Genomic DNA, 15,985 nt, shown 5'->3' with positions numbered 1-15,985 from the left:
ACACTAGCCGATTGCTAGTGAATAAAAAATTGGGGGAGGAATTTATAGCACCAGATGTAAAAAAAAGAGAGGGGTGGTAATATATGTGAATTCAAAATGGAAACCAGAACAAGTATATAAGGATAATAATGGGAGAATTGTGATGGTAAGAATTCAAGGGAGATTAGATTAGAAAAATCCTGCAGGAGCTCTAGTCATGAATCTCCCGTTGTCTCATTTAGTTTGGCCTTGAATCTTTCATGAGATAGGCTTGCCATACGTCTGTAAAATTCCAGACGTATACGGAAATCGGATGCCTAAAATGGTGACTGGGAGGAATTTTTGAATTTTAAGAGATGTCTGGAATTTCCCACATGTATGGCAACCCGGGTTTCTTTTTTGGTTTTCTGTTTGTGTGTGTGTGCCATCGAGGCTTTATGTTCTGCTTTGGCCACCTTTGGCTTCCCTTTCAGCTCCGCTCAGGCCCTGCCCACCATATTGCTGCTGCTGCTGCCTTTGGAGGGAAGAGAGAGCGGTGGATGCATTCAGGTATGGGTGAGGTGAAGCACTCAGTGGAGAGGGCCTGCGCCAGGCATGGAGCACCTCTCTTCCTTGGGTACCTCTCTCTCTCTGGGTTCCTGGGATGTGCAACAAGGAGGGGGAGTCATCTTCCCTCCTTGAGGACCTCTTTGGTCCTTCTTTCCCAGAGGTCTTTGGGTCTCCTCCCCACCTTCGCACCCCCATCCGGCCTCTGGTGTCACTGCTCTGGCAAGGCCTTCGCGTTTCATCCCTTGAAAGTGGGGAGGGAGCTGCCGTCGCGGGCTGGGCATGGGTTTCCGCTGAGTCGGGAGCTGTATTCTGCTGCCCTTCCAGGCTTTCTCACAGCAGCAGCACCAGCAGCAGCAGCAGGAGGAGGGAGTCACTGTCACCCAATGTCTCCACCCGTGGCTGAGTTTGAGGCAGGAATTAATTGCCAGCCCTTCACAATACATCTGTATGTGAGGGGCATAACCAGCATGACGGTGGTTGGGTCGTTGGGCAATTTTTCCTCTTCGGCTTCTTCCTCTCAGTGCTTCCCCCCCACCAACTCTCCAGGTATTCTGAACATGCCGCCGTGACTTCGGCCCCACTTCTGGCCCTTCCATTGGTGTGTGTGTGTGAGAGAGAGAGGTGTCCCCAGGTCTCCTTCATACAACTCTGGCTCAAGAATTTTGGTGGTTTCCTAAAAGAAGCTCAACAACTTTGGGGTGTCAGGAATTTTACTTTTTGAAATATGGCAAGCCTATCATGAGAAAACATTCTGCTTCTGTATTTGAATATCTGGATTGGGAATGAATAGAAAAGAAAAGAATGACACTTTGTGTATTCCTGTTCCATTATTTTTTAAGACAAGAAAGCCCCCCCCCCATTAATTATTTTGCCATCTCAGTGTGTGTGTGTGTGTGTGTGTGTGTATGGAATTCTGTTTAGTTACTACATTAAGTGAATTCCTTTAATAGTAAATTGTATTTGCTCTCTCTGTGTCTCCTAGACAAATGTTTGGTGGTCAACAGAATTCTTATCAGTGCCTATAAATATGGGAGACAGCATCTGCTTGAAAATTACAGTTGTCAGAATGACATTTCTTTGACCATGGCTAATGTTGTTACTGAAGAACAGTCAATGCTTTTAGAGCTCTAGAAAGCTGTTCTGTCCTCATTCACATTCTTTTTTTAAGTGGAGGACAAAAATCAATGGTATTTGAAAATTATTTCTGTAGATGACATTGTGTAGATGGGCACAATCTGGATAAAGTTCAGTGCACTAAAATACCATTGAAATCAAGAACACTGACAGCACAATCCTATGCATGTTTACTCAGATATAAGACCCCCCATTGACATACTTCCAGGTAACTGTGTATAGGATTGTAGCCTCAAACACTTTATTGCTTGGTGGAGAACTCACTGTATTCTGTTGACTTATATTAGGCCAATTAACAATGGATAGTGTTCTTTCAGCAGTTCTTTCTCTATTTTGCCAGAATCTGCTAAAATCTACTGCCACCAATATAATAGATTCTATGTGCTAGTTCCATGCTGGAGAGATTAAACATTTCAATCCTAGCCAGCATCAGTGGGTGGTCAGGTTTCTGGATTATTTCAGACCATACTGATCAACAAATAATTTGAATCTTTTTCTTTAGCTATTAAATAATGTTCAGGGATTGTAATATTAGTTCATGCTTGTAGTGACTTCTCAGAAGTATAGGAAAAGAGCGCAGAACAGTGCACACTGCTGATCTATGGATTCGTGTGTGGAAATGGCGAATGTAATAATGAAACAGAAGTCAAGTTGTCCTTCAGCCTAATTGTATTTGCCACAATTTATTATACCTGCAACCAAAGAATTTGTGAAATCCAGTTCGTGTATATGAATTTCTATATGTGTGTGCATGTGAATGTATTCACAGTCCTACTGCCTCCCACACATAAATACAGATTAAGTTCTTATCCCCCTCCATATTGCATGTTTACTTAATATTAAGGATATAGTTGGATCATTTGTGTGACTACTTTTAATTTAATATCTCTTGTACTTAGTATTTCCCTACTCCAGGGAATGTGAGAAGCCAAAGTTCTTTGTAAAATGTGTCTTTTGCATAATTACCAGTGTTCTGCTTCAGCAAAGCAGCCCATTCGTACATCTTGATAGTGAAGTGAGCTGCTTTAAGAAAACAATATGTATAAAATCTGTAGAGAGATAAATATTTTATAGATCTGTGCTATGCCTTAATTTCCTCCATATGATGAACCAAGAATTTAATATCAAAAGACTGACACAGTTATACAAGAGTTCATATTGAATTTATTATGAAAGCAGTACAGCTGATTAAAGACACTTGGAGGAGACAGTGGCTGTGTTTGCTGAATAATGATGAGCCTCTAGAAAGGTGCATATCATTGTCAGAAAGTTACAGGTAGGTAGCCGTGTTGGTCTGAGTCGAAGCAAAATAAAAAAATTCCTTCAGTAGCACCTTAAAGACCAACTAAGTTTATATTTTGGTATTTTGGTACCGGTATACCAAAATATAAACTTAGTTGGTCTTTAAGGTGCTACTGAAGGAATTTTTTTATTGTCAGAAAGCTGACATTTCTCCAGTTCAACTGTGTCAGTGATCCATCTCTATGTGTTCTTTGAGGTTTTTTTCCCCTATTTCTTTTTCTGTCCTTTAAATGATCATTTATAATATTTTAAGATATTTCAGGGGAAATGCAGAAAATTGTTGATGTATTAATCCAAATTCAGGCTCTATTCATCTCAGTGGAAGAATGAAGCTTATGAACAAGTCCGTCATTGAACTAATTAAGAATTAAGTTTGGCTAGAAAATACCTAGGCTTCCACTCAATTTTGTAACTATTAGCAAGGAAGCAAGGAATCTCTTAACCTAGACGGTTTTGAAAATGTGTAAAGTGGGTGGTTTTAGTGTACATAATCTTTTAACAATTTTAAATGAATTGCCAGATTTCAAAGGCTGCTTTCACACGTATAATTTATTTGAAATTTACTGTAGGATTTGTTGCAGCAAGTGACATAAAGTATTCTACTACAATAACATATTCTGATAACTCTCAGAAGATTTTTAATTATGGTAGGGAAGTAGCTAGAAAGCTTTCCTACTGCAACTTGTAGAAACCCCCACAGAAATCCTTTGAGATGTTGTGGTGAAGGAGTAAAAAAGGGGATACTTTTATGGCATTTCTTCCCTTGCTGCTTGCACTGCCACCTAGAACATGCTATTTTCAGTGTTAGCTGGGCGAAAAGTAATGTGCTGATTATTGTAAGGAAAGCTTCTAAATCCTTCATTTTGGCTGTGTTTATCTAGCATCTCTCTATCTCTCTATCTACCTACCTATCTAAACAAACAACTAATCTGTCATGGCCTTACAGCAGAAAAACCTTCAGGGTAGAAAACAACATTAAAGCAATAACCATACACAAGAAGCAATAAACATACACAACAGTAACACTCGAATGTTAAAAAACTCAAGCAAAAAAACCCAAAGCCACATACAGTATTTTTCGTTCCATAAGATGCACTTTTTCCCTCCTAAAAAGTAAGAGGAGATTGTCTGTGCATCTTATGGAGCGAATGCGTGGTCCCTGGAGCCGAATTGCCCAGGGGTTAAAGGAAGATCGTGTTTTTTTTTTTAAGAAAGAGCTAAAGGCTAACAAGAGGGGATGAGTGCCTTGAAAGGAACCCGTTCAACAGCTGATTGCAAGATATTGTGGAGGGAGATAAGAGAACTAGCACCCTTCCCGGCCCCTTGCCTAGGCCTCAGTTGTTGTCTGCCGAGGGAGACATGTGACTGGTTGATTAGATTATCTGTCTGGAAACTGCAGAAATGGGTCTCTTTCCTTTCCTAGAGAAGCTGCAGAACTGTGAGTTGAACTAAAAACAGGATTTTTTCCTTTGCAAGGAAACTCAGCAACTTTGAGCTGATCCTAAAAAATGGAGCTTCCCCCCTTTGCAAAAAAAGATGCACAACTCTGAGCTGACACCCCCCCCCCCAAAAAAACCAGGGCTTTTCCCATTTGCAAAAAAAGCTGCACAACTTTGAGCTGATCCTAAAAAAAATGGAGTGACCCCCCTTTGCAAAAGAAGCTTGCTCAAATATTTAAGGGGGGGGGCAAAGGCACCTAGGCCTCTAAGAGTTGGCTGCTATGCCTAGGACAATTCAAGAAAGCAAAATATTTTTTCTTGTTTTCCTCCTCTAAAAACTAGGTGCGTCCTATGGTCAGGTGCATCCTATGGAGCGAAAAATACGGGTACTTGTTTCAGTACCTATAATTTACATAGTTTGCACACGTTATTTATCATCCACATACAGAATACACAATTGTGATGTGGTGTAATTTTAGTGATATGAGAGTTACACAATTTACAGAGCAAGGTTTGTCACTTCCATGTAAATGGGGTTAGAATTGCAGCCAAAGAGAGCAAGCTTAACCAGTAGAACTGCTGGCTGGAGTGGGCTAGCCTGGAGCAGAGGTGGTTTTCTACTGACAGGGAAGAGCACCGTTGATGACTGGGCACTCGCATTGAGTTGAAACCTCTGCAGGCATCGTTGTAGTGCCGCTAGTGGTTCTGGTAGGCATTGACCCCAAAGGTGATGTTCTGGGACCAGGGCAGATGCAGCCTTGGAGAAGCTGAATCCAAACCCCCTTTGCTCTCCTATGCTAAGATATTTTTTTAAAAAATGCTGCCCCCATGCCTTAGCTGGCATAAGCTAGCAGGGTTTGGGTAGTGGTGGATTATCCATAATTTCATTCCTCCAACTGATACTGCTCTACACAGTTAATGCTATGCACATGTATGGGAGTAAGCGGTAATGGACTTAAGTAGGAGTGAAAAATGCATAGGATTGTGTTGCTATAGAAGTCCATCTGGTTTTTTTTACATGTCTTAATTTGGTTCATAATATAGTGTAATTTCATGTTTCAAAATTATTTGAATGTGTGTTTCTTAAATTTTAGCACATTCCTAAATCTTTTTCTAGACAGAAGTGCTATCTTAAGCTATATTTGCAATAGGCATATGATGACTATATGTAAAACACAGGTCAAAAGACAGCAGAGGAAGTCATGCTGACTTTTGTACATTTGCATTCTCTGTATCTCTCAGTTGTTGAGCCATTCATAACAACCACATGCTCTAACCGATGTGCTGTTGAAGCTAAATATATTTAATGTCTTTAATTTTGTACCTCTAGGTTGCCAAGAAAGAGGTCTTTGGGAATGTCCAGCAAGCAAACTGTGTATCAAATATACCATGATATGTGATGGCTTTCCAGACTGTCCTGACAATGTGGATGAAACTAATTGCTGTAAGTGCTTGAGAGCCATTCTGGGCAAAAAAAGGAAAGAGGCTCATTATAGCCTTCTGCCCCTTTAATTTCCCCTCTTGGATTAGCTGTCCTTCTAGTTCCATTTGCCTCTATTACATACTTCCTTGCTCTTTTCCTCCATTTCTGTACCTCATAATGAATTCATGCCTGGATGTCCCTATCCCATTCTCATTCACAGAACCATAGAGTTGTAGAGTTGGAAGGGACTGAATTGGTCATTTAGTCCACCCCCCCCAATGCACAATGTTTTTAAACCTCTGTTTAAAAACCTCCAATGAAGATTAGGTTCTCTTCTCCTAACATCAGCACAGCACTTTAGGCTTAAAGCAGCTGCTTGTTTTCAAGGCAAGGTTGCCAGGCATTAACTGAACCCCTAAAGCTGGCAATATTCAGCCCATTAAACTTGTAGGAGAATTTAATGATTGCAGTTTTCCACCCTGGAGTGGCAATAGTGGCACCAGAACTCTGATCTCTGTAGCATCTATGCATCTGCCAAAAGTCTGTCCCTGCTAAAGTGTCCAATAATACGGTTTTTAGATGGGTGGGGTTTATAGTTGAGTATCTGGTGCTCTACGTGCACATAATACTGATATATTCCTGGGTTACTTAAAATAGATGCTCTGTCCACTCTCTTGTCCTCTAGACAGATTTCTACAGCTATAACCATAACATTTATCTGTCTTTAAAATCAATCAATCAATCAATATTATTATTATTATTATTATTATTATTATTATTATTTTATTTATATGCCATATTTTCCCTTGACAGGGAGTTAAGACAGCTTACAGATAAAAAGAAGAAAAGCTAAAAACATAGGGAGTAAAACCAATTAAACATTGATAGAATTAAAACACGCATTAAAACCATACAAATAATTACAAGAAAATTTCAAGAAAAACCAGCCCTTTTATTAAAAGCAGTCAGTTCCCCAAAATATTTCAGAAAAATGAAGTCTCTACCAGTCTAGCTTCTCTAGGGAGGGAGTTCTAAATTCTGGGAACAGCCACCAAAAAGGCTGTCTCCTGCCAAGTGTGCCAGTGAGGTTGGTGGGACTGAGAGAAGGGCCTCTCCTGAAGATCTCAGAAACTGGTCATAATCCATATGAAGGAATATGGTCTTTCATATAGCTTGGACCTTAGCTGTATAGGCCATTGTAGGTCATCATAGGTAAAAGGTTTTTACAAAGGACTGTGGATGAAACAGAAAAATTGGTCAGCTATAACATGGACAGATGACATTTTGTTTTGCCAGTTGAGTTTAAAAAGACTGCAGTGGCCAAGATATTATAAAAAAAAAGTCAGAGGAAGTGGGATCTCCAGGTTCAAAGACATTAGCCAATTAAGTTTCTGAATTCTATTTACTGAGTAGCAAACAGCAGGCAAGAGCTATGCTTTCAAACCCTACTTGTGGTATTCGTGGAAGCTTTGGGTTGGCCACTGTTGGGAATAAGATGCTCAACTAGATGAATCTTTGGTATGATTCATCCGAGCTCTTCCTAGGTCCTTATAATGAATCCATGCACTTCACTTTTATTCCATCTGTGTATCAACTGCAGAACTTGTGTTTCTGGTCACAAAACTAGCATTTTAGATGTACAAAATTATTTTTGTTTTAGAGGAGGAGAGACCCAATTCATATTAAGGTCATTTTCACAAGTGATAGAACAGGTGTGCTTTGCAATATAATTCTGCCCCCTCCCATTTTATTTACTGATCCCTTAAATGCTAAGCTGTATTTGAGCATTAATAAAACTAACCCGAATCTATCTCTATGTCATACTTGGTTTTTTAAAAATATTATTCTAGAGAAGACTAGGAGGGTGGAGAGGTCTTTTTCCATGCTTTTGGTATTTGTTCCTTTTGCAGTCATCCATGATGATGATGATGATGATCCAAAGCTCTCCTCCAATTGTTGTTTTGTTTTGTTTTTGGGTTCTGCTCTTCTTTTATAGTTTTATATGTCATTTTAAGCATTCTGAGCTCATGGATTTGTAATGCCTTTATTGTGGGTTATTTGATAAAAGACATGTCAAGATTTAATGAAGGACTGTCTGCTTTGTTTACCCTGCTCAATTGGTTCAGGAAGAATTCACATAAGCGGGAGGCAAGCTTGCACTATTTTTCCTTACTTGGAATTTTGTGTTAGTTTGACTTGTTTGTGAAAATTTTAATCCCACAAAGTTGGAACCATAGCCATAAAGATGTAAACAAGATAATACAGAACTGCTTGTTCCTTTCCATGGCAAATCTTAGAGGGGAATCAGATGAATAGTTCCCCCACCCCACAGCGCCATGGAGTGTGGGCACCATGGAACTGCTCTACTTGAGGGGGTACTTTATCAACAGTATGGCAGCTCACAGTGGCAAGAAAACTCATTAGACACCCCCCCCCCAAAAGCAACTCTGGGCATTGTTAAAACAACATTTATTATTGCTCTCATTTTCATAGATAATGTCATTCTCAGTTCTGCAATGAAGCTATTTCTACTTCAGGACTTACTGTTTGCCTTTGTCTACATTTTTCATGGCAGCATTTTGCAAAAGGGATGAACTTACATGTGCCAACCATGACTGTGTGCCCCAAAAATCATGGTGTGATGGGCAGATAGACTGTGCTGACAAATCAGATGAATGGAACTGTGGTAAGTTTTAGCATATGCACAAAAAGTCAGAATATGAGGTTTTCCATCTTAATTTCAGGGAAACTGTTCAACAGCGCTTGAAGTAATTGGCTGGTTGTGAGAATTAGCATAGAAAGGTGCATTATCCCTTTTAGGGTGTATAGATGGAGACCAAAAACCCAGAAATAGAGACAAAAACAGGAAACTCGAAAACAGAAAACAACTTACAACACGGCCTATACTCAAAATCAGCCGGGATGAGAGATTTTGGACTTGGCAGGTTTTGAGCTGGCTGAGCTGGGGCTATGTTTGCATAAATTCCTCAGCCCAGCTGAGCTGATGATATATCAGCATAATTCTCTCATTCTGGCTCAGCCAGGGCCCAGACAACAGAATTTAGCCACTATAAGTTACTTTGACATAAATCCTCAACCAGGAGTGTTCCAGGGATGTGAATTGGGCAAGGAGAGACTCCCACCTATTTCAAATGTTTTTCAGCTGTATCACATGACTTAATGGCCTAGCAGAACTTACACTGGCAAAAAATGGTGGTGTAAGTTGAATTCCTCCTGAGCAAAGTTTGGAATAGGGGTAACTTATGCCAGCGTAATTTACAGTGGCATTCTATAGTTAGCATTGCTCTGTAGACGAGTCCACCATGTCTGGGTGTAGGACGGGTAAACAGATGAACACAGATATGTTCCCTTCTCAGTGCATAAGTCCAGAAAACAAGGCTCTTAAGAGTAACAAAACCAAGTAAGACCCCAAATATACATTTCACACAGATCATACCAGTATTGAATAAGTGGTGTTTTAAGGAACAATCTAAACTATAGAAAGATGATGTAACATATGCTGACATAAGTTATATGTATAAGTACCGGTACTCGTCTTTACAATAAACAATGGATATGGGTTGGGGGAAGCTTGAAAGAATGGTTTTCATCTGATTTATGTAAAGCATAACTATTTTAAACCCATAATCTCTTGCGTATCCCTGGAGACAAGCAGCAAGCTATTCTGATACAGTGATTTCTGGCAATGGAAACTGCTTAGTCTTCAAATCAAGCTCATTACATATTTCATAGCTATGGGAATATGGCCCACCCACTGTGGAGTGTTTAATTGTGCCATCACTTAAAGTAATTTTTCTTCTTCAGTAATTGCATATATGATTAATCAGAAATAGAACTAATGACTAATCTTGCTGGTAGAAAGATCTCCAGAGTAAAATAGGCCCAGCAGATTGGTGGGGGGTTTGGTCCAGGTACCAGTGTGTTCAGTTTGTGTCCACATTCAGGAAACATTGCTGGCAACAATTTTTAGATAATACTATGCCTGTAAAACTGTCTCACTCAAATAAAACTTTACTATGTTCATGGTGTGAAGAGGACAAATTTTGTACTTCCTACTACTGTTAGTGAATCTGTCACATAATGGCAAAATCATGGGGACAGGTTTTTATAGAAATAAATTGGATTACTAAACAAAACCTTTTGTTAATACCTACACTGGACGCGGGTGGCGCTGTAGGTTAAACCACAGAGCCAAGGGCTTGCCGATCAGAAGGTTGGCGGTTTGAATCCCCGCGACGGGGTGAGCTCCCGTTGCACGGTCCCAGCTCCTGCCAACCTCGCAGTTCGAAAGCACGTCAAAGTGCAAGTAGATAAATAGGTACTGCTCCGGCGGGAAGGTAAACGCCGTTTCCGTGTGCTGCTCTGGTTCGCCAGAAGCGGCTTTGTCATGCTGGCCACATGACATGGAAGCTGTATGCCGGCTCCCTCGGCCAATAACGTGAGATGAGCGCCGCAACCCCAGAGTCGATCACGACTGGACCTAATGGTCAGGGGTCCCTTTACCTTACACTGGCTCTACTTAGCAGTTGAGATGGCCTGAATGGAACCAGCAAGGAGTGAGTTAATGTTTTGCTTATGGCTGAAAATGAAGATTTATTACTTGTTACCTAAACTTAAAGCATCTGAGAGAGGCAATGGCAAAATCTTAGTATGACAAAGTCTGGTCCCTAGTGACTTCTGAATAACTGACACAGAAAATCTGTCTAAGGGAAAGCCAGAGATGTTCACTTGATCCTAACATTACACTGCTATATGGAACTGAGCTGGGAAAGGTGAAGAATTTTTTTGTTTCACTGGTGAAGATGCACCATGGCGTTCCTTCTCTCTGCGCTCTGCCCAGCAGTCATCCTATGCCAAGGTGAAGGTGTTCATGCTGGGATCGTTTGGTCATTTGTATGACCTCTGTGTGTCACCTGCAAACAAAGCTTTGGGATTAAACTAACATTGTCTGTTTCTTGTTTCCTGGTAGCAGGGCTCTTTTCTAAGATAAACGTTCATTCCTTGTTCACACAATTTACAACTGATTCATGTTACACAGAGGAAACTTAAGGGACAGTACTTTTTTTTTTAAAATAGTTTTTATTATTTAAAATCAACAAAGCAGCAAATACACACTTACATATAAAAAGGAATAATAAGGTGGGGAGAATAATAGGGGAGGGGCAAGAGAATCAACGATACAATAAAGAAGATCAAAAAAAAGAAGAGAAAAAAAAGAAAAAGAAAAAAAAGAGAAAGAAAAAAGAGGGCAAAAGAAACCCTTATTCTTCCAATATTTCGTCAAAACTTATCCTCACAGGTTTACAGAACAAATAAGAATACAAAACAAATACACTCATCACATCTACATACAGATACTTCCTGTCCCTTTTGTTGCACACTTTTCTATATATCATGTTTCACAGGCTTATATTAATGATATCTCTTTTTCCTCCTCCTTATTATTCTAATCCTTTCTGTTTCTCTCAAGCATCACTCAATGTCCATGAGTAGAGAGCTATTTGGGTAATATGTTTTAAGATAATTCTTATACACTCTCCACTCTTTCGCTGTCTTTTGTACGGGTATATCTCTCATTGAATCTGTCAACCATGCCATCCTGATATAGTTTAACATTTGTGTTTGCCAGTCTATTACTGTGGGCAGCGTCTCGCTCTTCCAATTTTTAGCTACCAAGATTCTAGCAGCGGTCACAGCGTATAGGCATAAAGATCTTATTTCCTTATTTATTTCTGATGGTAGGATATTTAAAAGAAACATTTCAGGCATTTTTTTAAATGTTATTTTAAACATTTTCTTTAGTTCTTCGTATATCTTGTTCCAGTATTCTTTTATATTTTTGCAGGACCACCACATGTGGTAGTACGTGCCATCTTCTTTCTTGCACCTCCAGCACCTCGGATTTATACCCCCATACATTTTAGCCAGCTTACATGGTGTTAAATGCCAACGGTATATCATTTTCATACAATTTTCTCTTAGATTGAAACATGCTGTAAATTTTAGCTCTTTCTCCCACAATCTCTCCCACTGATCCATGTTGATGTTATAACCCAAGTCTTGGGCCCATTTAATCATTGGGGTTTTAGTTTGCTCCTCGATCGTCTCCCATTCTAAAAGATAGTCGTACAATAGGGAAATTTTCTTCTTCCTTATTTTTGTTATTATCTTTTCAAATCTTGACATTTCTGTTGCTAACCCTGTCTCTCTATCTACGATTAGTTTCTGATTCAGTTCAAAATATTGTAGCCAACTCGTTAATTGATTTTTAATTTCTTCATACTTTCTCAGTACTGGTTTCCCTTCTGTTGTCTCTAGTACTGTTCTGTATGTGGGCCAGTTGTTACTCATATTTCTCCTTTTAACCGCAATGGCCTCTGTGGGAGAGGTCCAGAGTGGTATTTTGGGCTCCAATATCCCTTTGTACCTAATCCACAGCCTAAAGAGGGATTTCCTTATCACATGATTAAGGAACTAAGGGACAGTACTATAGAAATGTTAAACAGGTTTATACTTAGAAACTTGACTGGAAGCATTAAAATGCTTCATAAAGGAAGTACGTAAAGGTAAAGGGACCCCTGACCATTAGGTCCAGTCATGACCGACTCTGGGGTTGCGCGCTCATCTCGCATTATTGGCCGAGGGAGCCGGCATATAGCTTCCAGGTCATGTGGCCAGCATGACAAAGCCGCTTCTGACAAACCAGAGCAGCACATGGAAACGCCGTTTACCTTCCCGCTGTAGCTTCCTATTTATCTACTTGCATTTTGACGTGCTTTCGAACTGCTAGGTTGGCAGGAGCTGGGACCAAGCAACGGGAGCTCACCCCGTCACATGGATTCGAACCGCTGACCTTCTGATCAGCAAGCTCTAGGCTCAGTGGTTTAACTACAGCGCCACCTGGGTCCCCAAAGGAAGTACATACCTAAGTACAATATACTACTTGACACAGAAAGAACAAACGTGAATGCATACATCATAAAATAGGCCCATCTTAATAAGAAAGCATAACACATGTGACAAGAAATCATTTTATTTACATCCACATGTAAGCCAGCCCACAGGTCTCCACAGGCTTAATGAAGTTACATTTCCCTTTTTTTTCCTTCACAGTGACCCTGTCTAAAAACAGCAGCTCCTTGATGTTCCTGACTGTTCACAAGTCAGCTTCCAATTACCATGTATGCGCTGATGAATGGAAGAAAAATTAAGCCATTTGGCATGCAAACAAATGGGTTTAGGGTAAGGTCAGTAGTTTGTAGCATTGATCAATTTTTCTGGGTGTGACTATGAGTCTGGGTGAAGCTGATTGAGTCGGTGACAATTTCTTAATTAGCAAAAATGTTATTTTCTTCCTTTGCTTCTGCTGTCTGTTTACTTGGCACAATCTAAACTCTCTGAAGTGACCTGGTTTGCACATCACGCCATGCCAAATGGGGCTGCAAGAGTGGAGCTTACAACTGTTTTGTTCTTCACTGGAGCTTTTTGCTACCGGTACCATACCATGCTGAGCTAAGCCAGGGTATGGCTTAACATGGCATCCAAACCTGGGCTTGCGGCTAGGCTTTCTTCAGACTAACCATGAGCTGTAACCAATACCAAATGGGTAGATTAGTAAACTAAAGCTATAGTTGATTAATTGGGAGAAGCCAAATCTAATCAATGGTTTACAATGGTTACAAGTGAATGGTTACAAGTGAAAGGTGCACTTGTTTATTTTGTGAGGCAGGTTTGGTATGTTGCTATAATAGTGAATGAAAAAGAAAATGTTAAGCTTTTCTTTTTAACAGTGAGTAGTAGCTTTTTGTTATTAACATGTATGTAATTTCACACTTCCTTCAAAATTGCATAAAGCCATGCATGTTGGGGTTTTGATAATAAGCCAGTTTACCTAAGTGTAATCAGTTGATTCTATGAAAGGTAAATGATTAACCAGCTAATCAATGTTTTCATAACTTGAGAAGCCTTCTGTGGAGAATCCATAAGCTAGGGTTTTAAGAGGAATTTTGTTGGAAGTGGGAATCTCAGTGCTGTCCAAGTTTGTTTGGGGGTTATTAGGATTGGTTTGGTTGTGCATGATGAAGTGATCAAGTGAGTCACATTTAACAAATACAGTTTTTTCCTAATGATAGGGTTATTGACCACTTGTCCTACTTCTGGCCTTCCAAAGGCATCTGGTTCACCAATGTGGGAAAGTAAGTGCTGGAACAGATAGGGCTTTGGTCTGATCTAGTGGGGCTCTTATTTTTATTTTATCCATATGTTTAAAATTATGGCATGCCCATTGTAAACCTGACCTTTGAAGCAGCTGGGAGGACATAAAAGACCCTTTCCATTTGTTTTGTAAAACTTGAGTGGTTTTCTTCCCTGTAAACTGAATTCCTAAAATCTTATGCTGTTTATCCTGATTTAACCACAGTTCTTACAGCATAAAACACATTGGTATCATATTTTGTTGCAGAAAACTCTTTTATGCTAGATGAGGCTATTTTGTAGAAGTATTGTATGTGTGTGTGGCTTAGGTGTACCACTGTTTAATCTAGGCAAGAGGGTTTGGGGTACTTTGTTCTGTGCAGACAGGATATGAAACACTTCTGCTTAGATAACCATACATGCTGAATTCAAGTGACCAAATATTAGATGCTCCTTGTGTAGCATTTTTTAAAATTTTGGTGCTAAAAATTCAAACTGTCCCTCTGTCGTTTAATAAGTTAATATACAATGTTTACATCTGAAGATGCTTTGGGAACATGCAGTTTATTTATTTAACAAAATTTATTTAACAAAATTTAACAAAAATTTAGTCCCTTTTAAGCTTTGTTATTGTTTTATTATTTTAATTGATTATTGGTTACCTAAAAAAACACAGAATATATGAAATAACTGTATTTAAAAATCAATCAATCCATTCTAGCTGTCAGAGTCCCCACTGACACCTCACCAGTCCTCACAGATATAGACCCAGCTGGTTCTCTCAGTCCCTGCCTGTTTTCTACTCCCATCCCGCATTTCCATCCTCCTGGAGGAGAGGCTGCCTTTTCCAGGTCACTGTGAGGAGGCAGAAGGGTTGGAAAATGTAGTTCCTAGATTTCATGGTCTCATTACAGTCCTAGGTGAATTGTTTTGAATGTGTAGATTGGTACTAAATAAGCAATAAAGAAGCCAATTAATAATGGCCAGGGAAGGCAGCTTAAGTTAGTGCCCTTTGTAGCATTTTTATCATTACAGTAATACATCTCTAGTCCCATGAGTCACAGGAACGTGGGTGGCACTGTGGTCTAAACCACTGAGCCTCTTGGGCTTGCCAGTCGGCGGTTCGAATCCGTGCGACGGGGTGAGTTCCCGTTGCTCTGTCCCAGCTTCTGCCAGCCTAGCAGTTTGAAAGCATGGCAGTGCAAGTAGATAAATAGGTACCACTGCAGTGTGGGGGGTAAACGGCATTTCCGTGCGCTCTGGCACTTGTCATGGTGTCCCCTTGCGCCAGAAGCAGTTTAGTCATGCTGTCCACATGACCTGGAAAGCTGTCTGTGGACAAAAGCCAGCTTCCTCAGCCAGAAGCAAAATGTGTGCCGCACCCCATAGTTGCCTTTGACTGGACCTAATCTCCAGGGGTACTTTACCTTTACTTTTCTCATTATTTTTTTTAAAAAGTGATTTTGTGATGCCTATTCTGAATTATCCTTTGCTTGGAAGTATTAAGGAACAATCTTTAAAAATGCATATTTTAAATACACGTGAACATGGGAGTTCTATGTCCCTGAGGAAAATCAGGTTAGATAACTGAGAGGTGAATCTGCAAAACTTTTTTTCTTAAGGTAGGTGAAAGCAATGTATGGCAAATGTTGGAGTGGGGGCAGTACTTCCAGGTGCCTCTCATTTGCTATGGGTGTGGTCTGTGAAATTGTATGATGAATGGTGTAATTTGTTGCTGTATGTGAGTTGACCCGGCTTATGGATTTACTTATTTTGCATGTTTTCTTAGCCGCTGCTAAAACATTCATCAAAAGAGAGAATAGAAGAATGTTTTAGTGTCGTGCCATCTTCTCAGAAATATCAAGGAAGAAGAAAAATGTGTTTTGGATTTTGATGATCTCTAACATTGCAGGTTCTAAATGCTGCATTTGTAGATTTTTCACTG

The 15,985-nt window shown here is 39.9% G+C and overlaps 1 protein-coding gene across 1 annotated transcript in view; it reads left to right on the top strand.

The window, feature by feature from the left end:
* The window catches only part of CORIN (corin, serine peptidase), a 130,433-nt gene that overhangs the window by 95,103 nt on the left and 19,345 nt on the right, over positions 1-15,985 (top strand). Inside the window, 4 exon segments of the mRNA XM_035112248.2 lie at positions 5,734-5,847; positions 8,402-8,512; positions 12,961-13,044; positions 13,047-13,089. Coding sequence (XP_034968139.2) covers positions 5,734-5,847; positions 8,402-8,512; positions 12,961-13,044; positions 13,047-13,089 — 352 coding nt within the window.

Source organism: Zootoca vivipara, chromosome 9, assembly GCF_963506605.1.
Source record: "Zootoca vivipara chromosome 9, rZooViv1.1, whole genome shotgun sequence".
Lineage (NCBI taxonomy): Eukaryota > Metazoa > Chordata > Lepidosauria > Squamata > Lacertidae > Zootoca > Zootoca vivipara.
The sequence above is the reverse complement of the archived record's forward strand: the minus strand, read 5'-3'. Positions and strand labels throughout refer to the sequence as shown.